General features: G+C 35.8%; 1 protein-coding gene across 4 annotated transcripts in view; it reads left to right on the top strand.

Annotated features, from left to right (window-relative positions):
• Positions 1–24,764, top strand: part of RYR2 (ryanodine receptor 2) — a 434,719-nt gene extending 409,955 nt beyond the window's left edge. For all 4 annotated transcript variants that reach the window (XM_055811085.1, XM_055811083.1, XM_055811084.1 and 1 more), the window contains 10 exons: positions 481–523; positions 3,194–3,327; positions 11,044–11,104; positions 12,438–12,584; positions 14,490–14,624; positions 16,880–17,036; positions 18,839–18,903; positions 20,058–20,158; positions 21,680–21,731; positions 23,473–24,764. In XM_055811085.1, the coding sequence (XP_055667060.1) occupies positions 481–523; positions 3,194–3,327; positions 11,044–11,104; positions 12,438–12,584; positions 14,490–14,624; positions 16,880–17,036; positions 18,839–18,903; positions 20,058–20,158; positions 21,680–21,731; positions 23,473–23,568 (991 nt within the window). In that variant the 3' untranslated portion in view covers positions 23,569–24,764. The remainder of the gene's footprint in view (positions 1–480; positions 524–3,193; positions 3,328–11,043; positions 11,105–12,437; positions 12,585–14,489; positions 14,625–16,879; positions 17,037–18,838; positions 18,904–20,057; positions 20,159–21,679; positions 21,732–23,472) is intronic.
• The last annotated feature ends 3,126 nt before the right edge of the window (positions 24,765–27,890 follow it).

The following is a 27,890-nucleotide window of genomic DNA, read 5'->3' as shown; positions in this document are numbered from 1 at the left end:
TAATGTTTAGTATTACTTTTTAAATTATTCATTCCCAGGTCTTTGTTTTAAAATTATTTCTGTTCCATAAAAGAAAAAAAAAAAATTGCAATAAATTTCTTTTGGCAAGCACACTGATGATTGTGTATTGCTGTCAGTTCAAGAGTGAACTGTGCTTTGCATCCTTTTAGTGTCTCTTGAAGGCTCTCCTTTAGGAATATATTTAAAGTCCCAACTCTCTGCCTGGTGGGACTGTGAGCTCCAGCTGCTTTAGAACCCTGTCTGCAGGCATCGACTCTGCCACTCGTTCCCAGCTACATTAACGTGGTAGGCTGAATGCCATTTGGCAATTTCCATTCCGGTGACTTCACAAATGACTAGCTGGCTATAGCAACAGAGAGCCTCTAAGAAACAAAATCAGTATCTAATTTTTGTGACATTTCAGTAACTACTGCATCTTCTCATGATCATCTAAAATGTAATCTTATCTGTGTTTTTCAGGTCTTTTCCAAATAACTATTGGGACAAATTTGTGAAGAGAAAGGTAAGGCTTATTTTTAAAAATATGCATGAAGTTAAAATAAAGCTTTAATGTTTGTTTATTTTCCTGTTTGAAGAAAAGTGAACTGTCCTTCTTTGAAATATAACTTTCAGTGTAGATTTCCATATTTACCATTTTAAAATACACACTTTCCTTATGCTTACAACTACTTTTGTGTGGTTTGGATAGTTTTAATTTCAAAGTTTTTCTGCATACAGCTTGTTGTGTAAAACAGGAACCCAAATACATACATGAAATGCTGTGGAGAATTTCTCTGTACACTTGTACATATATTGCAACCTATGTAGCTTATTTTGCCTGTGTGTATTTATGTATTCATCTCCATGCACACAGACCAGAGTCCCTCACCCAGGAGAGGGTTGGAAAGGAATTTGATAAGAAGATAGGACATATTGAGATGTTTAGGCACAGGGCATAGTCAGACAACTGTACTGATGAGCATCTGGCCCTTTTTGTCCCTTACCACTCTGTTTTCCCACATTTGCTCCTCCCCAAATGACCTAAATCCATCCCATTTCCCACCTTTGCTTCTTCCCTATAACATCCAATAATAAGTTCTGTGGAATCCCCAAATGTTCTTCCTTTCACCATCCCGTAATGTATCCCAGGTCCCTTGGCATTAAGTTTCTCAGTTGGAAAGGTGATCTGGAGAGCTACTCCCAGTGACTCATCTCACTGGGTTTCACGCCTGGACACTGGGGCTGAGGCTCTCCTGGGACAGCCCCGGGAAGGACCAGGCAGCGTGTCCATGCATCAGGAGTCTGTAATTTGGGTTCCTGCCTGCCGTCGCACCCCTGTGCTCCTCTAGGCTTCAAGAGATGGGCCTTTGATGGGCGGCTGGCTCCCGTGAGGGGCCTAGTTGTAGCTGGGCAGGGTGTTCTTTGGACTCTTGCCCAGCTGTTCTCTCTTGGTGGTCCTTCATGGGTGTGCAGATGAGCTTTTATCACATAACAGTCTCTCTCTCTCAAAAACAGTCCTCTATAAGCAGAGACTGTTGAAGTTCATTTCTTACAAACGTTATGTCAAATGTTTTCTCAGCTTGCTCTTAGAAAATAAATGTTATGTTTGTACCACAGCTTACAACAAGAATAATCTTCCTAGTGTATTTGGTCACAATTGAAAAAGAGGGTGTTTATGTTGCTGGATCAGATCTACCCCCTTCTTCACGCCATTTGATGCCAGGCTTGAATCACGCTTTTGAAAACATATCTTTTTAAACACTAGTAGCTCTTCTGTGTTATAACAGTTTTAGGCCAACCTGTCTAAAAATGCTTTGAGTTGTGCATTCATTTTGCTGTTGAAAGGTTTTTTAGCATATTTGAAGTTCTTAGATACATATATCTATCTGTCTATCTAAGCAGAGGAGGCACTAGTTTGCACAGAGTACTCAAGAAAGAAATTAAATGTAGTAGATCAAGGAAGGTTCCTATTAAAAGGAAAGGAGCGTGGTTTTATGTTGCATGGAAGGTTTTGATATTTTATCTTTGGCTGAGGAACTGCTCTGCACAGACTGAAGTGCCTTCAAATACAGTATTTTGCAAAGAATGTTTTCTCTTTCATATATTCAGATTTATATATAAATATACTTAAATTCCCAGCCTAGTGAATGATACCCAGTTATGAAACATTGCTTTCAGATACATGACAAGGAAGGCCTGTCTCTAAAGATCTGCAAAATTATCAATAGAAATTAAAGCATTACTTAATAGAAAGCTGGTAAAATACCACCTCGCTGGCAGGAGTCATTCAGTTATAAACTTCTTACTCAGAATTTTGTGTTTCTTATTCTTTTGAAAATGAGAAGAGAGAGATTATATTTAGGAAGGAGCTGTGCGTTCAGTGAGAATGAGAGCAAGAAAATGTTCATTTCCAGAAAAGTTTCTTGTGAAGCATTTCAATTTAATAAGAAAGAGATAGTTTGAATTCACTGAAAATCATTTTTAGCTGTAAGTCTCTGTTCAAGATCTTTTGATTCTTACATATTCTATGTGTATTATATTTTAATTTTATTAATAACTAAACAAAAATAAGATCATAAAATTATACAATGAAGCTAGTTAATAAGTCAGGACATTTTTCACAACTATTTCAATGTGAAATACTTCCCCTTGAAAGAAATCAAAAATGGCCAGTCCAGATATTTGGGTTACTTAAAAAACTTTTATAAACAGAATAAATTTTTTGGGCATGTGGTTGGTTTGTTTTTATTTTATTTTATTTTTATTTTATGTTCTTAAATGGAATAACTAGTAAGGGTCAAACACTGTCTTTGAGAAATCTAATTTTAGTCAGGTTTTCACACAGCTAGGATATTTAAAGCATCTCTTTATGTGTGAACACACAGTGTATTTTTCTTTTGTCAGTGAAAATACTGATTTAGTTCTTGTTCTGCTGGGTTGCTTTCCTCTTCCTGTTCTCATTAAATGAGTAGAAACATCTTGTCTTTGACACCCACCCCTTGCCTCTATTGAATTGATCGAAATTGAGCAGAAAAAAACCAAACAAACAGAAAATTACTGGCTGATATGATAGACAGATGGAAACAAACAGATGAAAAAGATCATGTACATTAAACCTCTTGTCTTCAGAAACCAGGCTAAAAACCAACTTGTCTACCCAACTGATCCTGTTGAATATTCCCTCTAACTTTAGGTCATGGATAAATATGGTGAATTCTATGGCCGTGACAGGATCAGTGAGTTACTAGGAATGGACAAAGCTGCTCTTGATTTTAGTGATGCTCGAGAAAAGAAGAAACCAAAGAAGGATAGCTCCTTATCTGCTGTGTAAGCATTTGCTTCTGTTTTGTTTGTGTGGTTGGCTTTTTTTGTTTGGATTTTTTCCCCCAGGGTTTTAAAGGTAAAATTAAGCATTCAAAGTTTGTTATTCAGCTTTGAATTTTCTTCTTGCTCTTTTTTGTATATCTATATAATATAGATCAATTCTGAAGTTGAATGATATAGTGAATTTATTTCATTATAGACAACATATATGCAGGACTTCACTGGTTTTTATGTGTGAAGATTTAGCTTAGTGCACAGCTGCTTGAATACATCACATTACCACTGTTTTGATAGAGTCATTACCACTGGGCTGGAAACTCATAGTTGTCTCGGTTCAGCTCAGCTGGAAAGAATGGGCAAAATTGGCAGGGTGTTCTGATTATAAAGAAATGATGGAATAAATTTAAGTGATAGTGACCAGTAAAATCTAGGAAGTTGGATGATTATTCTTCACATCCGTTTATAATTTGTTTTCCCTAAACTATGTATTTGCCTATCATCTGAGAGACAGGCTTGGAAAAAAAGCCCCTTGGCATTCAGAGTAATTGCATTTATTTTCCTTCTTAGGGAAGGGATATTCTCAGTTTTTGTAAAGTATTGCAAAATGTTTTTTTCTGGTTCTGCATGATAATAAAAGATACTCAAGTAGATAGAATATATTTTAACAAATGGACTTGTAATGCTACAGAGATTCTACTGGAAGTGTTTATTTGTAGCTTGCTTTAAAAGCAACATTTTAGCAATGGGTTTGCAAGAATTATATGAGGTAGACTGTGGGACCACAAGTAGATTAGAATTGCATTGAAGCAAGGGCTAATTTTGTACAGCTGGATCTTTAATGTCCGTCTTTTTTAAAGATGAATAAATTAACCTGAAGTCCATCTGAACAGTCCATCAGGTACAGTGTTAAAGCCCCAGGACTCTGTGGCATTGCAATACTAATTAAAATTTAATATTGTAGCAAAAGTACTTTCCAGAATACTTTCTTACCAGCTGTTTTGCTGCTGGATTATAGTAGGACCCATGGATGAGTTTAGATTATTATTTTTTCTCTAATTTTTATTACTTTTCTTGGCATAAGAAGAAAATGAAACTATTTTCCCTTCCCTGTGTGCTCATGCCTCGTATTTGGGAAACAAAAAAAATAATGAAATAATGGTTCTGTAAATACTCTTGAAAAAACAGACCAGAATGAAGCAGTTGGAGAAGGCTAATGAAACACTTCATTTTAGAATCAGGCCTGAAAGGTACTAGTTTTTTGTTACATCTCTAGTGTCTACTCCATGTTATATACATTTTAAAAAAACACAACCAAAACCAAGGCAACCTCATCTGTTTTTCAAGTTCTCCCTGGAGAACTCCTTCCATCCTTATAACAGATTAATATGCTGTGGAAAATGAAACAGCTATGACAGAAATTTACAGAACCATTTGCATAAGCTTCATATGCTTCAGGAGGGCACATCTATCCACTTTTTACCAGTTTCAAAAATGAACAATAATGGAGTTTTTATTACTAACTAAATTATAAACTAACTAAAAATTAGGCATATTCCAGATTCCACATTTGAAATATTTACAGTGCCATGAAGAGAGAGATGGGAAAAGCAGTGGAGTTGAACTTTTACTGCACCACTTTGGGGGAAAAAAAGGTGGAGAATGGTCTGACCTGGTGCAGCTCCCAGCTCTAGTGCCTCTGCTTCTGCACGGGCCAGCAGGAGGTGGCCCAGACTGAGGCCAGACCAGATATTTATGTCTCTGTCAACGCAGAAGGGGAGTGCGGCGTGTAGCATTTCCATTCTCAATATAAATGAACCAGATTTTTCTTCTGCCTTTTTGACCCTTAGCTCCTACTGTTTCTTCCCCTGTCCCATGGGCAAATAACCTGTGATTCCCTTCCATCCGCCTTTCTGCAAGGCACTCGCAGCACTCTACTTGCAGGTGACCTAGCTCCTTCATAGTTCCTGCCTGTCTCACTGATATCTGCATAATAAAATAAAATTCTAACTCTGGAAGAGCCATTCAGCTTATATATATTTGCATTTTTCAATATGTATTAAAATATTTAAGTAAGTATTTGGTATTTTTCAGTATTATTTAAATATAACCAACTCAGGAGGACGTTGCAGTTTGAACGTCAATGTAGATTAGACAGTAAAGACAATTAATATTTGCACACTGGGACTGAGGTGGTGTACTGCTTTTCCATTAAGTTTCCCTTCTCGGGTGGATGGTGTTAAACTAGATGCAGCATGGATGAAGTATATTTGAGGGAATAATGTGAAAGACACAAAGGTGAAAGTTATTTATCAAAGGCATCATAGTGAGGTTTACCTCTCAGTCCCTTTACCTTCCTAACAGCTGTTGGTTCCAGGGTCATTACTCCAGTCAGAGTCAAGAGAAGAGGCAGGTGAGGCTCCAACATCTCATCATCAATGACATAAGGCTAATTTGGGGGAAAATAAATAAGGTTTCTGTTGAATGCTCACAAGGTTTCCATAGTTTGACAACAAGATAAACCATATCATAAATGCAAACTGTACAAAGAATGAGTGTAGTTGGCCTCAGAATGTGAAAGAGGTTAAAAGGTCCTATTCTTCCTTGTTATGAGAAACAATAACCCAGGTTTGCAAAAGATTTGGAACAGGTAACCCCCTTATTAGTAACGTAGTATCTTGGAGAACAGTATTGTCCCTGATAAACTAGTACTTTTCCTGCAGGTGAGAGCCTGCCTCTTGCCCATAATGGCTGGTGAAAAAATAAGGGATTTTATTTGAGGTAGTTTCTAACCTGAAGTCCCAAGATTTATTCCTATGTCACCACAGGATTTGAAAACCTGTGAATGTACCTATTTGTCCAAACAGAAGTGTATGTCAGTAAGTGGATAGTGGCCTCAGCCCTCATGGTTGAGAAGTAGGTGTACTTACCGTTAATGTATCATGTCCAAATTCCCAGCCTGTTCCATTGAGAGGAATGATGTGTATGTGGGAAACTCAGCCTCAAGCCTTCCCACTTACAGATGCTAACATAAGATACCTCCTCCTTTGGTTATTTACTTGGGAATCTTAAGCCTAGTGGATCCCTGCAGAAGCTTTGTAAAGCAAACCTTAAAGTAATAATCTATTCTATGTGATATATCTCCAAGGCAGACTTAAAGGTGCCAAGTAACTCATTATTTTGTTTCATTTTGTTTCAGTTCAGTGCTTTCTTCTTGTAATGGTCTGCTGGCACCATTCTCTATAACATACAGCCTGCTGATGGTCAGTGCCTAGCACAAAAGGAACACTATTTCGACACAGTGCAATAAAAATGATATTTCCTCCCCAGCTGACCAATTAATAAATAATGAATGTTGGGATCCCATCTGAAGGGATGCTTTCTATTGTACATATAGTAACATAACCTCCATTGAAATTCTTTAATTGGTAAGAGTTATAGTTTCATTAATGATTTTTCTTATAACTTAAGAAAGATGGGTCATCTTTCTGAACTGTTGTCTTTGTTAGATTTGCCTTCTGAAACAGTCCAAAAGAACCTTTAACAGCAAATTTCAGCGTCTGCTAAGAAAGTTAATGCAAAGAGCTAACTAATTAAAACTGACTTCCCGGTTTCAGTTTGTCTGTTGTTTTGGAAAAAGGTTAAATGCTGCTGCAAGGCTATTTTTCAGTTTGAACTTAAAGTAATGATAGTTGTTCCTCAGCTGGCGATGCCCTGTAGCTGCTCTGAACAGCTCTGATGTACAAACATTAAAATGACTCAGGCTGAAAAGTTCAGAATTTTGTGATTGCAGTTAACATTAGTATCATTTAATGGCCTGAGGAATTTTTTTTAAAGGGAAGAATAACTCGAAACCCTACTATGTTATGTTTTAAACAGCTAAATGCAGTAGGCCTTAAGAAAGAAGCTTAAGTAAAAAAGGCAAGGTGTGGTTGAAGTTCATGAAATACTAGTGTAGGTTGCAGCCAAAGGTAATAAGGCAATTTCTCACCATTTTCTTATTGCTTGTTCACATTGTGCATTCTCACACTGTGTCTATCATTCACCATCACTGAACTCAGCTACTACAACAGTACTACAGTGTATGACAACTTGTACAATGGTGCAGAAAGAAGTAAAATAAAAATTCATTCAGAGTAGGAATATCCAATATTCCTATATTGGAAAATCCAATAGAATACAAACTAATGATATTTAAAGGGAGACTTGAAACCATAATGTTGCTTTTTGATTCACATCTGTAGAGCTTAATTTTTATGTGATCTCATATTCTTTGAAGTCTCTGAGCTACTTGATCAAGGTAGTGAGCAGAAATAAACAGGAGAATGCGGTGTTATGCATGTTGTTATTGCTTTGCTCTCCATGTCAGGCTTTAAAAATGAGGATATGAAAAAATGAAGTTCCTTTTTCCCTGTAGATCAACATTCACATTAGTTTTAGGAGCTCTTACAGCTACTGCTGTTTGTAAATTATAATATCATAAAATTTAAATGACCAGAGATGAGTTCCTCTGGTGCTGATTATTTTTTTTTTTTTTTTTTTTTTGCCATTTCATGAGAGAGTATCCTGCCTGTCCATAAGCAGTCCTGTCTATGGTTGTTCATATGTAATGCAAATATAGTTGCAGATAAGTGGATTGTAGTCACAAGAATATGTCTGAGACTAGAAGTGGGTGGTATTGGGTCAGAATAAAGTAAGAAATTAACTTGCTGTAATAATATTTTCAGAAATAAATTTAAAGAGGTTTTGGTTCATTTTACTACCTGAATATGTTATTGAACAATATTTGAATGAGAAACTGTTCTTAAACATTTTGGACCTTTTTTTTTTTTTTTTTTTCCCCTTCTAGGACAGAGTTTTCTATAAATTTTGATTTCCATAATAACTCAGATTTGGGGCTAGAAAATTTTCTTACAGCTTGGGGTTGACAAAAATGGATTCAGCAGCTTTTAGCTGCACTCAGCTGTTGTTGGAGAATCCATTTCATTGTTCCAGATGCATTTCTAGCTTTGGTGAAATGGCAGCATGGTAGATTTATCTTGCAGTACTCTGTAGTATCTGGAACATAGTCCAATGTGGCGACCTTTGAGATTAGCATAATTCTAATAATTTCTTTCAAGATATGAATCTGAATTTTGTTATGGATGCATCTTTCCATCCTTGTAAACTTGAAAACCTGTTAGAAAAAACTTGCAGCTTTTATTTCTGTAGCATATGTAGGGTTTTTGCTATACAAATATCATCCCTGCAATCCTAATCAGACAGTAAATGTCACCCAGTGACTGGCCTGAGTCACCGTGGAAGAAACTCAGGTGAAACCTTAAGCTTTAGTTTCTGCAGAATTTCTGTCTACCGTGAAGGTAATAATGAAGCAAAACCAATTGCTGACCGTGCCATCAATGTGTCTAGTAAACTGTCATCAACTTTGATTCGTTAAAACAGTTTTGTGTTACCTTATGAGAAGTTTTAGATTTGTTAAACTAGTAGTTTGTGGCCTGTGCATAGAAAAAAAAAAAAGAAAAAAGAAAAAAGAAAAAGAAAGTAAGAAATGGTAAAAAAGAAAATTAGTTTGTTGAATCCTGTTTAGCTATATAATAGACTCTAGAATTCACCATTATGTTGTACTTATGTTATTTTTATCTTTACAGAGCATTAATAATATAACTGTGTTCTTTTACCTGCTCTGAGCTAAATATATAGTGCCGTGGAAGTTCAGTGATGGCAGAAAAGTATAATTCACTGTGAATAAAGGGTGAAAACATTCACCCTAAATGAGTTAATCATTGAAATGTTTTCTGGATAAAAGTAAAATGTTGGTATGAAAGATCTGCCATGTGTAAATTTGAGAGCAAGGGTCAAATCTTTTATAAGTCGGAAAACTTCTAATATATTTCTTCTGCTTTTCCCCTTTTTATTCAAGTAGGCTCATATACTTCAGAAGGAGAAATGAACTCTTAATTAAAGTAGGCTGTAGACTATTTGGAGTAGACTTCTTGATCTAAGTTTGATTTAATTCTGTTTTTCAGTTATAATAGCTTGACTTCTATATCTGTAATGTTTATAGTGTTGTACAAGAGGTTCAGCTTGTGTCTTTTGCCTTTTAGTTTTACATGTAAATGTGGGGTTAATTTTTGCTTGTATTAAAGAGTAAATACTGTTGCAGATAGTACAAGTAGGAGTTTGATATTTTAATGGCAAAGTATTCCTTGGGAGTGTAATATTCAAATAAAACTATTACTTTTATGTCATTAGTGGCTAGAAGTCATTAGAAGTGGTTAGAAGAATTTTGGAAACCAGAGGTTGATAAACCATGGTTTAACTCCTGGTATTCCATCTAAGGCCTCAGATAATTCCATGTAAACACCTGGCATAGAAGTACTAGGTGCTTGCATATGTGGCAGATGTATGACTTTTGCCAGTGTTATTTCTGCTTGTTTAATCATTGTCAGCAGTTCTTCTCTTTCAGGAACACTGAATTCACTCACATTTTAAGGATAAAAGTAGGACAGATGACATTTTTCATACTATTATTTATATTCGTTCCTGAAATGTGATTCAGGTTTAGGTATTTTTTTTGCATCAATATAATACAGATGATCCAAACCTTTCCAAAAAGAAAAAGTCAAAAACTAGGGAGGACAAGATACACCTACAAGGAAAAATGGTATATATATTGTTTGGTGAGGTAGTTGTGTCATTTCTCTATAGAGGGGAAAAAACCAAAACGCTTCGAGCAATTAAATGGGTTTAATTCTAGTGCAAAAAGTGTGGCCTAAAGTTGAGGTGTTTATTTGTGTTGATAGAGTAATGGGAGAATTAATACCTAAAGGTATTAATTAAAGAAATACAAGGGAAAAATTTGAAGGGAATAGTTTACAGTATCAGTCTGTGCAACATAAAATTTTGTTGAAGAGAAGAGGCTAAGTGGCTGATAGAACAAAGCAACAAAAATTGTGGGAGAAACTGGGAGCGCAGCCCTCGCCGCAGCACTCCAGGTGTGCCCTTACCAGTGCTGGTTAGAGGGGTGGGATGGCCTCGCCGTCCCGCTGGCTGCGAGCTGCACGGAGCACAGGGTACCACTGGCCGCCTTTGCAGTGAGGGGCCATTGCTGGCTTTTGCTTAGCTTGCACTCCACCAAGAGCCCCAGGTCCTTTTCTGCAAAAACTGTTAATACGCATTTATCTTTCATTCACTTTTTTTTTCCTGATATCAGTGGGTGGGAAAAGCAGAGGACACAAGCTCTGAAATTAATTTCACCTCATTTTGTCTTTAATGTCAGGTAATTGTGTCACCCAAGGTATGCTATCGTAAACGAATAGTAAAGAGTTGGCGTTTTGGGATGCAAATTATTTGAACTTTTTGACAGCTACTTTAGGCTTAGATGTGTCACATTAAAAAAAAAAAAAGTCTCTTTTTCTTCATAGATTATAAAGATACTTCATTTCACTCGTATGTATATAACATCATAAACATCAATCAGCATTATGTCTGATGAATCCAAGCCAGTATTTATTAATTTGGTTTTATACTTTTTTTTTTTTGACAGGTCCATTCCGGAGCAAAAGTGTGAATTAGAACAGTATTCTGATATATTTCAGTTTTTGGAGAAATAGTTCAACTGTTGTCTCTTGTGTTTATGCAACAATACACTTCCTACAGTTTGTTGAGTATTTTCCTATTGTGTTTTGATATAAAATTCAATCTATTTATTTATTTTTACAGGCTAAATTCCATTGATGTTAAGTATCAGATGTGGAAACTAGGAGTTGTTTTCACTGATAATGTAAGTTTCTCAGTGTGTGGGTGTATGTAAATATATATATACACACACATAAGCATGTATATATTCACTGTCTAAAAACCAATATACACTTGTTAACCCAAAGTGCTTCAGAGGATTATATTTAAGTTACTACATAAGATTCCAAGATTTTCTTCATCTAAAGAGACATTGCTGAAATCTTTTCCCAGTTACATAGGTTTTAGTCTAGTAGAACCGCAGTCAGTTCCTGCCCTCCTTCCTATACGCTTTATTCAGGAGCAATAAGCAAGCATGGCACTGTAGAATTAGAAAACTGACTATATAAATTCTTACTGCCATTTTTTGTATTGTTCATAAACTTTATGGGCACTTAAATATTCCTGGAGCACAGCCAGGTTGGTATAGTTAATGTATGTGGAATTGCTAAAATTTGTATCACTGAAACTAATAGTAAGCTGTGACACAGAATGGTTTTAATAATTTGAAAAAAATGTTTCTAAAAACAAAAAAACCCCAAGGAATGATAAACAAGACTGTTTAAATACCTTGCATTTTGAGAAGTCACTCATCATCGTATGATGAAGAGGCTTATCAGTACTGCTTACTTAACTCAGCCTATTTTACTGGTGGAAAAATGGTTGGGGAACGAAGGATCCTGGAATGAGGGCTGCCGGGGAATAAAAGCATGGTCTGAATTTAGTCAGTAAGAGTGGAATGATAAATCTCCAGGTGTAGGTCTACAAGACAGCATGGTCTGTGAAGAGTTTGTTCAGGATTAGGATTTGTTCTTAGGGAGGAAATGTAATTTCTCTTATAAATATGTACTTTAAGTCCAATAAAAAGGAAATTATAGAGGAAAAGATTACATTAACATTTGTAGTAACAGATACTAACCCACTTAAATAATACTTATAAAGTAATTTTAGTAGTTTGAATTAATTAAAAAAATCCTTTTGTTGCTTGCAGTGTCCTTTAATTCATTGTTAACCACATTAGGGCTCTAATATTTTAATTATTTAGAAATTCATATACAAAAATAATTTATGTAAGAAAAACTTTTTACATTACCAACAGTAACACATAAGGGTTTAGCAAATTCAAAATTGGTTTTTAAAAATTAAAATTTAGAATATGTCATTTTTGACCATGTCTTGTGAACTCTGTATTTGCTGATTTAGTATTTTTGCACAAAGAGAAAATTCTTAAAGAGGTCTAGCAAATTCTATTTAAAAAATATATATATATTTAAAGAAAAGCACATTTAAGCAATTTCTAACTTTCCCTAGTGTTTTGAATTAAGTTAAAGATGATAGCCATGAGTTTTATTTTGTGATGTACCTGTTTTTTCTGTTAGTCTTTCCTTTACCTAGCGTGGTACATGACCATGTCAGTCCTTGGCCATTACAACAATTTTTTCTTTGCTGCTCATCTCCTTGACATTGCAATGGGATTCAAGACATTACGAACTATCCTGTCATCAGTGACCCACAATGGCAAACAGGTATCAACTGTCTTCTCTATTTCAGCTTTTTTACTTAAGGAGTACACAGGAAAGATCATGTCCTGACTTAATTCAGCTGCTCTGCAGATTAATAGCAGAAATGTTCTTTCATCATGAAGTTTAGAACTTTGGTTGGTGGGCAAATGAGCCAATGGGATTTATAAACATAAGAAAACAGGACTAGGATGTATGAGAGTCTCTAGCGGTTATAAGCAACTGTGTCATAACATTGCTGCTTAATTTTTTTTTCAAAATTATTCTAAAGAAAGGCCCAGTTGAGACCCATTTACTCTTTCTGTTAGAGAAACTCAGCTCTTTGATAAGAAATCTTTTCTTAAAGAAGCTATAAAATCTAAAATTGCATTTGTGATTTAATTGAAATTAAAAAAAAAATAATTAAAAAGAGAATAACTAAGACTTTTCATCTACTGAGATCTGTTGTAGGATTGTCATTTAATGTAACCTGAAACTTAGTGTTCCTCAGGTCTGATGGCCTTCCTAGTTCAAAGGACCTTTGTACAAATTTTTAATGATAAAAAAGCTGTCCCTGTTCTGCTTAGCAAATCTTCCAGCAAGGCAGCTAATATAATTCTTATTCAAGTGGGCAGGGAATGATAATACAAAGGCCTACTCTATTGTGTATACTTATGTGCTGTTGTAGTAAGATGGAACTTCAGTTCTGACTTTATACAATGAAAGTACTTTAGAAGTCTGGTGGTAAGAGCCATTTCTGAATTTACCAGTAGCAGGTGTTCTTCAGGGGTTTTGATTTTATTCTCTTTTCTAAGCAAATTTGATGCTAGAGACATAAAATCATTAGCAGTGGTCTTTCATAGTTGCAAAGGGTGATTGATTTAATTTAATTCTGCCTTCAAATGCACTGTCCTTGTCAACATTTTTTGAAGAAGTAATACAAATTTAAATGCATACAGTTTATACTTCAAAATAGCTAGTGAAGCACAAGACATACAGAACTCTTAAGTATGAACTCACTTTGACAAACTTTTTAGTTTTAATTTATGTGGCAAACAAGTTTCATTTGTGGGGAAAAAAAACTGTGTCTTGAATAGTTACAGAAGTCAGCATACTGTGTTTGCCCTTTAAAGAACAGAATTTCTTAAATTCTTAATTCTGATTTCTTAGAAGAATAAAAAAAGCAAAAAACAACAAAAAAAAAAACCCAAAAAACAGTCTGCACCTGAAAAAAAGTAAAGTTTTCTACCTTTTAAGAATAGTTCTCAAGTTTTAGCAAATTATCTATGAACTAAGGGGGCATTGCTTATGATAAGGAACTTTTTAGGTCTGGCAGCTATGCAAGTGAAATACCCATTTGCAGGGTATTGCAGTTCCCTTCCAGCTGCTTTCGGTAAAGCTCAAGGCAAAATGTTAATGATGCTGCAATTGAGCAGTGAGGTGTTGGTTGCTGAGACAGATAATAGAATATTAGGAACAGTTTGTTTTATATGTGATTTCAAACAAAATAGTTTCAGTATTAAATTAGTAGAAATATTATATTGCAATTCTATAATTGGTGCTATTAAATAGTAGTACTATTAGGTAGTAAACTTTCAGATCTTTTTGTCTGATTGTGTGGGTTTTGTATGATTCTAATGGATTGATTGTGTATGCATCCACTAGATTTTGCAAGATTTGTGTTTGTAATTGTGTTTCTGGAGCATGATTTTCCTTCAAAAGAGAACAGGTTAAATGCACAATCTTTGCATGAAAGTATGCAGATAAATATTACCAAATACTACAAAGGTATGCAAAGAGACAGCGAAAATGTAAAGAAAGTTTTCCTAACTAGTACATATAGATTATTGTCACTTTCCTTCTCTTTTTGCAAAGAAAATGATGTAGCATAATACCATGGTGGTATATCCACTCTGTAATTTTGTCTTTCAGCTTGTCCTAACAGTGGGATTACTGGCAGTAGTAGTATACTTGTATACAGTAGTGGCGTTCAATTTTTTCCGCAAGTTCTACAACAAGAGTGAAGACGGTGATATGCCAGACATGAAATGTGATGATATGCTAACAGTAAGCCTTATTTTGCTTTTTTGATTTTTTTTTCTTAAACTGTTATATTTTTGTCCTGACCTTCTTGTAATTCCTGTTCACACAGTTGTATCATTAGCCAGCAACAGGAAAGACTATAATTGAAGGCAAAGGAACAAATATAATGGACATCCCTAACACTATACATACCCTGTGTTTGTAAAACAAATGCAGCTGTAAATGAATAGAATAAATGTGATGATATTCTTCACTATAGTTTCTCAAAAACTGAAAAGCAGCATCTCAACAGCTACAAGCTGTGAAGCTGAGCTGAGTCAGTTCAAGGGCAGTTCTTCTGGTTCTATGGGCCATTCAGGAGGAGGGTCAGTTATAGGCAAGGACATTCAGGTATTGAAATGCTTGTTTAAGCTTGGAAATCTATCAGTTTCCCTTAGGATGAATTGCCATGATTATCTTCAACAATTCTGTTCTGAAATCTCTCCTGTGCTCAGAACCACCAAAAATTATTTTGTACTTACTGAGACAGCGCCAGACTTTGCAGTTGTGGATGGTAGGTAGAGCTTAAATCATGAAGAATTTCTAAGATACTTTGCCATTAATATCCTTCTAAAAGCAATCATGTACAACAAAATTAAATATATTTCAGTATGTTATGCAATATGAATCACTTCCAGGGAACAGACACCACTTAAAAGGCCAATAATTAGATAAACTGTGGAAGCAGACTAGTGTGTCGGTATTTTTTCCAGTTTGGGGCATTCAGTACAAGACAGACATAGATAAACTGGAGCGTAAATCCGTGGAGGGCTGCTAAATTGTCAGGTGCTGGAGCACTTGCCCTGGGAGGAGAGGCTGAGGGAACTGGGCTTGTTTGGCCTTGAGAAGAGAAAATTTTGGAGGGGCAGAGTAAGAGTAGCTCCCCAGTGCCTGCAGAGAGGTTATTGAGAAGACAAATCCAAGCTCTTTACAGCAGTGCATGGCATGAGACCATGGACATAAAAGTGGAAAAAGGTGTTCAGACTGAGGAGAGCCAAGCAGGGGATGAGGTTGCTCAGAGAGGTTGTGCGGTCTCTGCCTTTAGGAGGTTGTAGCAATGTGACTGAATAAAGCCCAGAGCAACTCTGAGCTTATAGTGGACCCTGCTTGGAGGAGGGTTGGAGCCAGAGACCTCCCAAAGTCCCTTCTGACCTGGCCTGCTCTGTAACTCACTGAAAAGACACTTAGAAAAAGGCTATAATACTGTATAGAAATGAGTTAGAATAACGTGAACATGCTATAAGGTCATGGTTGTCTTTTGTAAAACCAGTAAGACTTGCAATGTCATGTTTTACTTTCAGACGTAGAAAACTTAACTTTTTAGATAACCAACACTACATTCACAGGTTATGATTGACTTTCAGTAGTGAAATAAAAACTATCTCTAAAAATTGTTACACTTTTCATTCGTCACTCAGCATTGTGTGTTACTATATCGGTTTCTTACATAAGGGATTTTGGGGGTAAGTGTGCCATAGAAATAAAATAACAGATTTTTTGTATGGTTGGGTTTTAGGAGTTAGTCATTGTTGTCATCACTGCTTTTTGACAGGGAGTGAGAGCCCTGGACCTGTAGTTTGCAAAGCTAGAGAAAAGAAGCAATCCCCTTCCTCCACCAGATCTCTGAGAGTGATCTAATACTTTTCTATTAAAATACAGCATGATAAACTGAAAATTTTGCATTGTAAGCATCCTACATAACTATACAGAGACTTGTTTTAACACTTTTCAGACCATATGTCCCCAGTATTAATCTGACTTACTCCATCATTAGTTGTTCCTCTGCACAAACATTCTTAGAGGTTTTTTGATTGTTTCATTTTGTTTTGTTTTTTAAATTTGTTTGAAACATTTGTTTGAAAGATGGGGAATGTCATTCATGTTTGAGCAAAGAAAAGGAACAGGAGATGGCTGTAGTAGTAACAGCATTTCCTACTTGCGTAGTACTGAAACAGTTGTAAGTGAATCATGCTGTGCTGCTGGCCTTAAGGCAGGTGAACCTTTAACCTTTTTGAACGGCTACATGATGACAGAACATGAAATACTGCAACTTCAGCTGCACAGCAGCATTTCACCCCCCTCAGAAATAAACCTAACCTCAAAAGGGAGAAAAAGATGACTTGAGATACTATAGTTGCTAGACCATAGACCAGTTCTACCAATTACTGAATTTACAACAATGGGTATTTTTACTTTTAGCTGCAGACAAACTTTGTATCCCTGTGCTTTGTGTTTTCTAGTGCTACATGTTTCACATGTATGTTGGAGTCCGTGCTGGTGGAGGCATTGGTGATGAAATAGAGGATCCAGCAGGAGACGAATATGAAATCTATCGAATTATCTTTGATATCACTTTCTTCTTCTTTGTGATTGTCATCCTCCTTGCAATTATTCAAGGTAAATGTTTGTAATGTGGTGAGACTAAAAGCGTTATTTAGCACTACAAATTTCTTAGTTCTATGCTAATCACACCCCTAAGATTCAACCAGGACACCAGGGCAGAACATGAAGCACAGACCTATATAGTAAAATACACCCAGCTGGATTTTATCCATATGCTGTTCTTCCTAGTCTCTGTGAAATCCACAGGCTTTAACTGGAGCAGTGGAAACAAAAAAAGCTCTGTTCTATGGGAATACTGGTGTCACTGCCATTTCTATCTTCTCATTGCCCTTTCTAAAAGCCTCCTGCAAATGATTAGCAAAAGAAGTGATTAAAAATCTTGTGGCATACTTTAAAATTGTCTTTCAGCATAACCTACCCTTTGCGCATGTATGTGGACAAAATCAGTAGCGGGTGCTATCAGCGTTCCCTCTGCCAGCATCCAGTGTTCTTGACTGGCAGATCTTCAGATTGGTGGTGGTGGTGTGAAAATTGAAGCACAGCTTTAAGAGGTTTAATCTTTTTTTCATAAAAGCCTCTGTTTGGTGTGATGCCTTCTTACTTGAACAATGTCAAAGGGTAAAGAAAGGTGCTTGATATGAAACAGCTTTAGTATATCCTGTTAATGACAATGGATAATCAGCTGCCATCAGGTTGGCTTCTGAGTTTGAAGCTGACTGACAGTGTGACTTGCTGTTGTAAGCTGAATAGTGGATACTGAATTTTGGGAAGTCAGGGGTTTTGTTGTTATGTTTGTATTAATGATGTTTAATGTTATTACCTAAAGTACTTAAAGGACCTCTCTGTTTCCGTATTATACCTTCAAAAGACTGTCAAGATTACCCAGAAGATCATCCTTTATTAAAGTTTGTACAAATTAACAGAAGTATATCCTTGATTTTGGAAAAAAATGTGATGATTTTTGCTAGGTCCAGTTGCTGTTCTAGTGATACCTTATGTCGTTCTGTCAGCTAACAGCTAACTTATTTTGACAGCAGTAACGATGCTTTCTCATTTCCTATAAGGAAGTTGAGAAGATGACTCTGTACTTGTGGCAAATGGTTTATAATTCCTACTAAAGCAACAAGTTTTTTAAAGGGCTTGGGGAACGTGCAAATTTTTTTGTAGCCTGAAGTGGCATATTTTATACTGTTCGTTCCTTCGTTTTGTGAGTGGCTGTGGAATAGAGGCCTTAGCTGTCAAGCTGTGAGTATAATTATTATCTGGTGTCCATCAGTTTTACATAGTATAGGTGTTAATGATTGTGGAATTAGTCCTTATTTGTATTGATGTAAGCAAAGGGAGAATCATAAAGAATTTATCATCTCAGCCATGGAGCCTGTGGGTTTTTTTCTTCATCTTTCTATATCTCCCTGAAATGGCCCCTTACTCCAGTAGAGCTCTGACAGTGGGACCTCATACTACTTAACAGCCATAATAAGGGAGGATGCCCAGAGCTCTGACCCTCTCTGCATCTGCTGTGTAATAAACCCCTGAACTCTGTTAAATGTGCAGTAGTATTCTTAGTAAAGCCCTGATCACTGTAAAGCTACATGTGCCTTCAGGTACTGAGTCAAGATTAGAGCACTGTGAACAAATTGGAAGTCTGCTTGTCCCATTTTATAATTCCAAATGGTACTATCAGCCATGCTACTAGTAGCACTTTGCTTTCGCTGGCTCATTTTCTTTCACATATTGTTTTTGTGGTCTTTGGAATATATCTTGGGTTCTGTTATTTCTGCACGAGATTCTCGTTTAATATTCTTTGTCTCAGTTCTGTTCTTGAACATTAACTGTACTTTTCACTTAAACCCTAGGTTTAATTATTGATGCTTTTGGTGAGTTAAGAGATCAGCAAGAGCAAGTTAAGGAAGACATGGAGGTAAGAACATCCAATTGCTGAACCATACCCTATTTTCAGGTTTCATGAAATCTGTTTTCAATCAAAATGTGATCTAGCTAGTGGATAATTTATTTTTTTTTTTAAACTAAAAGGAATATACAGTCTGTACACAGTCCAATATCCTGGTTGGATACAATGTCCTGGTTGAGGCTCTGCTGTCACATCTCAGTTCATAGCTGCACAGCTGCTCCCTTGCAAGTCTGTTTGCATGGGACACAAACCCAGGCTGCCTAAACTGATACTCTGCTCTAAGCATATTTTGCATTTGTTTGCCAGTTCCTACTATGGATTTTGTTAATACCTCCACATCAAGTGTGGCCAGTTTTTTCACTGTCAGTGATAAGTTAACAAAAATTGAGACAAAAAGCATAAAAGCTTATTTTCTCACGACTTTGAAAAGTTTAGACTAATCCCTGTATTTTCAAAATTTTACATTTTTGTAAAAGAAGAAAAATCTTTGTACATTGCATATATTACAATGAATTACATGTCTGTAGCTATTTAAGTCCTTTGGATCTTCACATGAGAGGTTTCTAACACCAGGTGTTGACACTGTCATATTACAGTCCATCTCAGTTGTAATTTTCTTCGGTTAATTTGTGTGCAAGTATCCTGTACTTCATGGTTTTCTATTCTGCCATTTAAATATGACTATTAGAACTCAGAAAAGCAAACCTATTGTATTTTGTAATCTAAACTAAGTATATTCAGTTTCAGCTGGACAAGCACAACAGACATTGAGGTAAATATTGCCATATGTTACAGTGAGTGCTATTTACAGTGTTAAAGGGAAAAAAAAATCAGCTTTGACCATTGTATACCATTCTTTCTCCTGATACCTGTTCATTTACAGCTGGCAAAGGTGGGTTTTGGGGTTTTTTTTGTTTTGTTTTGTTGGGTTTTTTTGGGGTTTTTTTTAACAGTATGAAGCTATTCTGATTGCTGTTAAACTTCTATCCAAGTGTATTGGCTGAGGTATCCAGTCCCAATCTTTAAAAGAAAAATCTTTTTGTTCAGCACATATACATGATGCATTTCCATTTTCAAGAAAATTGTTAGATTTTTATTGGCCTTTTCTTAAAGAAGTGCATGGTTATATATAGTGTTGAAGTGCTCTGTATTCTTTCTTTTAGACGAAGTGCTTTATCTGTGGAATAGGAAACGACTACTTTGATACAGTGCCCCATGGCTTTGAAACACACACGCTACAGGAGCACAACTTGGCCAATTATTTGTGAGTACAGTCAAAACAAACTCCTTGCTAACTCATGACCTTGCAACCTCTGCAAGTACCCGATTAGCTCTCTTGCATAACTAAGAGTCAGTACTCTTTGGCTTTGATGTGCACTCATGCTGTCTGAATATATAATGCCATGGTGATGGGAGCAAGGAATGAATGAACCTTGTCTCCAGCTTGGTTGTGAGCCACCAAGTTTGTGTGAGGTAGGAAATGGAAACTGTGAACTTAATATGTGACTTAATATGGAGGTGGTGTAAAACTGACTGTGTTGTGTCAAGGTACAGAGGAATGGTATGACCTGGCCTGGAGGCTGATGGAGAGAGTGCAAAAGCAAAGGAATGAGGCAAAAGAGGGAAAACTTGCATTTTTGAGTGAATAATTTGAGTGAGGTGCTGAGGCTGACTAAGAGAACCTGGGACTAAGGGAGGTAGGGGAACAGGAATAAGGAAATAGACAAGGGAGGGGCTGGACCAAGGACATCAGGTCCACCTTTGGAAAATCCAAGCAGAGCGTCAGTGACCACTAAATTCAGTCTTTTAAAATTTGGAAATAAAGCCATTTACCAGGTCCACAATCACCATATCATACTGTTCCTCTCCTGCCAGGTACATAAGAAAATCTAGTGCTAAAGTCTATTTTACGTTGCTGTCAGTGTGAAGCAATGGATGGACTGTGACTTTGCATCTATAAACTAGCACTGTATGTGCACAAAATAATGAGTGTAAAGTCAAACATCCCTATAAATAACTTCCACCCAAAAAACAGGTTTTGCAAACAAAATACATTAAAACCACCGTCGTATGGGATTTTGTTCCTACTTAGAATGTACTACACAAATAACATACTAGAGCATACTTACTCTAAGTGCATCATCCTAAGGAAAGGTTTTTTGACATTTTTGTGCTTGATCGTATTTTATATTTTTACATATTTTTGGAGAGAATGTCTATTATGAGTGAAATTTTGAAATCATCCCCTAGTGTCTGTCAGATACCTGAAAATCCCAAGACTAATGTATTTTTAAAATTACAAGTTTTTCTGCTTACGTTGATCTTGAGTTACAAACACTAGTAAAATATGCCCAAGCTATAATTTCAACAAGAGAAATCTCTTAATCGTCTTCAGCATTTCTTACTCATTGTGAGGAGAGGAAAAAAAGAAAGGTCCCATGACTGTTCTTTGTCTCCAAGTTGGTGTCCATGGGCAAAAAAAATCTTCTTATAATTTTCAGATTAGAAAACTTAGAAAATATTCATTTATACTGAGCTGCTATTTACTGTAAATCAAACTGAATCTTTTGCATTTTAGCATACTATTCATTGAATAATGAGTGAATGTCAGCAGTGTCAGGGAAGTATATGTAAAGTTTTGGGAATGTTACCATAAATGGAACTCTGGAACTTGTAAGTCCATGAACAGCATTATCACTGTACATGCTGAAAAATATCTGTCCCTCTGTGGGTTTCCTAACGTTTCCAAATACTGGACCCATAACAGATGTTTTTTTGTTTGTAGGTTTTTCCTGATGTATCTTATTAACAAAGATGAAACAGAGCATACAGGACAGGTAGGCTGAACAACTCTATGATGTCAACAGTTATTAAATAAGAATGATTCTAAAATAAAAATTATTCAGGCTTGGCAAAACTGAGTATTCTAATGAACAGCTCCCTGTATGATATGTAACTTAATTCTTATTCTTCTAAACAATTGTTAGGACTTTGGTTTCTTAATGTTAGATTGAGTATCAATTCTGTAGTACTTTCTAACCCTATTTTATTTTCTTAAAGTGTTACTTCCACAAAATATAAATACAGACTATAGACAAAAATAATGATAAACAGAACATTTAAGCATCATGTGAAAACAGGACTCTTCATTTCTCCCTCTTGAGTGTTTTTTAATAATAATTGTCCTTTCTTATTATTTATATATAAATTTCTATGTCTACATTCCTGTATAAATCGATACGAAAAAGACTTGCAAATATTTAAAATGAAAGCTGTTTTGAGAAGTTTTCCCTGGAGGTTTCTTCTTTGCTGTTGTTCTTTCAAAATTCTGGTGCTTCCTTCAAGTTCTATTAAATATACTCAGGAATAAAATATATCAAATTTACAGACTACTATTTTTTTTCTAGTGATAGTCTGGCAGCTAACTAAGCAAATGTTTCTGTGTTGAATATTACACAACAAAAAACCTGAAGAGCATTATATGCATAGACCCACAGATTTGGGTCAAAGGGATGATTTGCTATAAGTCTATGTATCTTACTCTTTCTGAACTGAGAACTCTTTCAGAAATGTACTGGGCAATTGTAATCATCTTCTTTGCATAAATCCTCTCAGCTATGTCCAGTATCAGATTTTATGTATTTGCTTTGCTATTTTTAACATCCATTTGTCATTTGAGAATTTCACATTAGATGAGATTTTAAAAAATTCTTTTTTATTTGTGTTTTGTTTTTTTTCTTGGCATACAGTGTGTCCTACTTTATTCACTGAGGCCAGATTTCTACTAACTGTTCAGTTTCGGTAATTTCTTAGCTGATCCTTTGAAAATTGAAAGTGCTTCATACTACATAACTTCTAGGGACATGGTTTAGTGGTGCACATGGCAGTGTTAAGTTTATGGTTGGACCTGATGATCTTAAAAGTATTTTCCAACCTAAATGATTCTATGATTCTATAACTTGTGTGACATATGTCCTTTCTACCAGGGAACTTGTATTTGTGTAATAAAAAGCACATTTAAGGGGTGTGATTAAAATGGAAATAAACTGACATATCCTTTACTGTTTTCTGGACAGCCTAGTGATGGAGCCTTACCCGAACAAATAATCAGAAAAAAAACCAAACAAACCCCATCACTGATTCAGAAAATATTGCTCTTCTAAGCAATATTTTTTTTAAGGCCGTTTTTTTTTAGTGTATTGTGTGTATCCATGTTTTGAAATGACTAATGCAGAAATTCAGCCAAATTTCTATGAGAGAAAAGATTCAGCTTACCCTGGTATTTATCTTGTGATTGGCTTTATCTGAGCTTTACAGTGCTCCTGGATGTGCGAGAACTAAATTACCAGGTCCTCTACTATGTGTTTCTCTAGTGCTTTTTGACAAGGTGACAAAATTCTAAAAGCTACTTTAAACTGATCGAAAATGTTAACGTGATTTTGTAGGTCAATATACAACAACATGGTATGCACAAAATCAAAAAATGAAGCAGTGTATAAATAAAAGAGGAAAAAAAAAGTTATGGTTGGCTCTTTCTCATTGAATCAAATTAAATTATTTAAATCGTGTTTCTTTCAGGAATCCTATGTATGGAAAATGTACCAAGAACGGTGCTGGGAGTTTTTCCCTGCTGGTGATTGCTTCCGAAAACAGTATGAAGACCAACTCAACTAAGCAGAGATGAGGATTTCCAGATGCAAATATGTCCATGTATTTCCCAGCTCTTTTGGGAACGTTTAACAGATTTCTTAAATCCCCAAAGCTTGTGCTTTTTGGAGCACCAAAGCTCTGTTTTTAATGACCCAACTGTGCTTTTATTTTCTTGTGTATTTGCTTTGAGAACACTGGAGTGAAGAACAATGAAAAATAACAGCAACTCTGGAAAACAAACCAACCACTTGCACACACAAAAGATATCCCTATACATAACATGCACACATAAGAAGAGACTTGAGACAGCTTATTTCTGAAACTGCCAGGTGATGCCCTTGTCTATATGATCACACATGGGGTGACATGGTAGCAACACTCATTCGATCTGTTTATTTCATCATCCTGGAAGGAACTATATGTAGTTCGCAGAGGACTGTAAAAGATTGTTGTGGACACTAAGTTGTGGGGAAATAGTGCCTTACTATATGTGGGTTGAGCTATGCAGAAGATGAGTGCATGATAACATTTTTTTTTTTTTTTTTTATGTCTTCCCTTTCTTCCAAGTTAATATTTATTTTGTGGTGGGTTTGGGAGGAAGGGATTTGATTGTGCACATCTTTTTAACCAGACTGGAGTGTCTCAGGACAAGATTAGGTTATTCTCACCAAGTTCATTTCACATTTACCTTCCTCTTTAGCTTTTGCTCTTATTTTGGTAATGCTCTGATACAACACTGCAACTTTATGAAATCTTTGTATGAAAACAAGATGACTGCAAAAAACACTTTAACAAGAAATGTTTCATTGCATGTTTATTATGCAAGTTTAAAACAATCAAAACAACAACGTTCAGAAGCAAGTTGATCAACATGAGAAAACATTCACAATAATTATATCCATAGTAATAAAGTGTTGTGGGCTTTATTGTACATCTGGAACAAGTGTCATCAGCCAACAATGTATATGTTATGAATTTGACAGTAGTCTTGGTTTCTTTTCTTTTTATTTCTCTCATTTCTGCCACCTGTGATCGATAGTGGAGTTGAAGATTTTCTTGTTAAATTATTTTTTAAAAGCAAAGCTGAAGCAATATCCATTCAGGGACTCCATCAGTTGCATCATGAAACACCAATGATGTGTACATCACTCCATTTTGAGTCCTTTTCAATTGTAATGCCAGTCTTTACAAATAAAAAGAGAGATTCAGAATGGAAACAAGCTGGTTTTTGTAGCATTTGAGGTCTTTTTTTATGGAGTCTTTTTATTAATTCCCAGATTAATTACACCTGCTTCAAAACAGGATTAAGCTGCTCTTTCTTTAATGAATGGTTTTGGGTTTGGATTTGTTTTTTCTCCTGGATTTCCTGCTGTTCTGTTGCTTCACCTCATTTCTTAATGGGCCACAGTTTTGTCATAAAATACATTGGTTGTATCAATCTTCAGTTATAACTAAGAAAAATTATAACTAAAGAATTAGTCCTTTAAAAATACTAATTATGTATTCCTGAAAGCCAGGCTTCCAGTTCAGCTACTCTGAAATTGGGATACTGATAAGGTTTCTGGTAAAATTTTCTCAAATTCTGCAATTTTGGAGGCCAGAGGCTAGGCAGGCTGCTGTGGTGGAAGGGGTGAGTACAGCAGCTACAATTTTTATTCAGGTTTTAAACCACCTCTACCCAGTTTGGAGTACTCATTCCAGCTTTGTTTCCTCCCTGTTTGGCACAACTCCATAAAACACTTCTAACCAGCCTTTCTGGGATTTGCATAGAAGATTTAGAAATGGGGGATTGCAATGATATTCCTTTTTGGGTGTACAACATGAGAATAGTTGTTTGATACAGTCACACACACGATTGTGGTTTTGCACGTTTTGCTGAGAAATATGTAGCGAATGATTCTGACTGATCTTTCAAGATCCCTTTGTCTACAAAACAAAATCAAATGGACTTTGTAGGCAAATACCAGAATAAAAGTGTCACGTTTCTTTAACCTCAGCTGTCATGTCACAAAGCTTCTGGGGTATGCTTGCTGTTGAATCCAGTATGCTGTTTAAAAAATACACGTGAAGCCATACTTAAACACTAGAGTCTTTCAGGATGAGATCTACGGGTTATATGGTGATCTAAAAAGTTTCTTTTTAAGTCTGCAAAATCTTCATTTATTATATTAATTATAGCTTTCCAGAAACAAATTTCTACAGCTAAGAACTGGTTCATGAGAATTTGCAAGATTAGTGCTCACTGCTGGAAAAAGATGGAAACTAGCTTGGGCAGACCTTCAGAGCCTGGTTCCTGGTGCGTGCTGTCCCCTCTGCAATGGCTGTAGACTTTCTGTGAGTCTCTGCAACTTGGCGTTTCTGCTTCATTTAGCACACAAAACTTGCCACTGAGAGCCTTTTTCTTAACACATCTGAATTCCAGAAAAGAAACTAGTTTTGAATTTGAAAATAAGAGTACGTGTCATAGGAGGTGGGCTTATTTTTGAAGTATGCGTGTCTTGTGACTCATACTGTTTCTCTCACTGATGTGCACTTTTAAGAGGGTAATATTATTCAGACAGGCGACATACTATATGATACAGACTGTGTTATCAACATTAAACAAGTTAATACTGTTTAATTTGGTTTAGATTTAGGCAAAGTTGAAGTGGATTCTTAGATTTTATTAAAAAATTACTGAGATTACCATGACAAATGCAATTTCTTCAAATTTTTGTGCTGTAAAAGTCAGTAAAATAAGCAATGTGATCATATGAACACAGCCGACCAATAAAGACAACTTGCTGCTTTAATAGCTGTATCAAAAGAAATTAACTTTAACATATGTGTCCTATATAGTAGCACAACATACAAGATCAGGTAATAAAATGCCACTGCTAAATCCAAGAAATTAAATTATAGTGCTTCTGCATGTGATCTTTAGGATAAGGTTATACTTAACACACATATTTGTGTATGCTAATGTTTTTTTCAGCTGTTAGCTAAATTTACTGATTGTGTCAGTAAAACTGTAATTTTCAGGAGGAACTCTTGCCCTCTATTGAAGATAGCTGAGAGAGAGTTGTTGTGGTTTACCTCTGAATGGCAAAAGAATTGAGAAGAGCTCTATAAACTCATGATCCCAGTGCATGCATGTTGCTTTCAGCAAAGAAACAAAGGAAGGAATGGCAATGGAAAAACAAAGTAAGGTGGCAGAGCAGTTGACATGTGACTCATTTGTGGAAGTTGTTACTTGTTTATATTTTGTTCTGCTTAGCACTGGGTTACCTGACATTTGTTATACTTTCTTCCAATACTCTGTTCTTATGTCTTTCCCTAAAACTTTGAAGCTTAAGTCTGAGGTTTTGACTGAGACAATCACAGAAAATAGAAGACAAGAAAAGGACGCTGTAATGTCTTTGGCCCTTGCATTACTTCAGGACTATTCTTTCATCTGGGCCACTATGTGCTGTTTAAGTTGTTGGATATTTTCATTTGTGTCTTCCTACTTTTACAGGTCGTTTACTAGTGGATAATAGCATTTTGCTGGTGCATTGCATAAACATTTCTTTCTGTAACTCCTTTGATAACATTCCTACCATCTTCAGAGGCACTGAATAATTCCTTTTACTTAGTCACCTGTAAAGTATTCATAGTATGTAATATTTTCCAAAGAATTTTATTTTCTAAAGTAGAGTGCATACTAATATTTTTATTCATTAACCAAACCAAACATAACTGTGGTGTCCAGAGCAGTCTCTGTCAAAGGATAAGACATCTGTCACAGAGAGCATGGGTGGATATGTTCTTTGATTAAATCCGTCTAACATTTATGCTCAGAGATGTAGCTCCTTCTATCTCTTTTCTTTAGTCATAGCCACTTTGATTTGTGTATTTATTTGCTTCTTTTTCAGTTTTCTGCAGCTTTTCTAAAGCCATGCTAAACCATAGAGGCTTGGTTGCAAACAGAATTCCAAATTATATCATACAGTCACTTACTCAAGATTCGCAAGATGTTTAAGCACAAATATCCATTTATAGGTGAGCCTTTTTTGCAGCTGCCTCATTTATCTTTTGGGGTTTTTTTTAAGATCCTTTTCATGTGTTTTCTGAATTAGGGTTTTTGCTGTCATCTGCATAGCATTTTAACTGTACCTATGCAATTTCTTCTATTTGGTTTTCTTCACAATTGTCTTTGGATATTTATTTAGGCAAAAGGATGTGTCTCTGTTAGGTGGTGAAGATGACTGTTCTCAGCAGTTGTTGAAGATGCATGACAGCCAAACAGCATCATTCTGCCGTGCCAATGGAGGTCAAGAGTTGAGGCAATTTTTGATATGAACAGCTTTAGTAATAACAGAGCCATG

The sequence above is a fragment of the Falco peregrinus genome, chromosome 7 (assembly GCF_023634155.1).
Source record: "Falco peregrinus isolate bFalPer1 chromosome 7, bFalPer1.pri, whole genome shotgun sequence".
Lineage (NCBI taxonomy): Eukaryota > Metazoa > Chordata > Aves > Falconiformes > Falconidae > Falco > Falco peregrinus.
The sequence above is the reverse complement of the archived record's forward strand: the minus strand, read 5'-3'. Positions and strand labels throughout refer to the sequence as shown.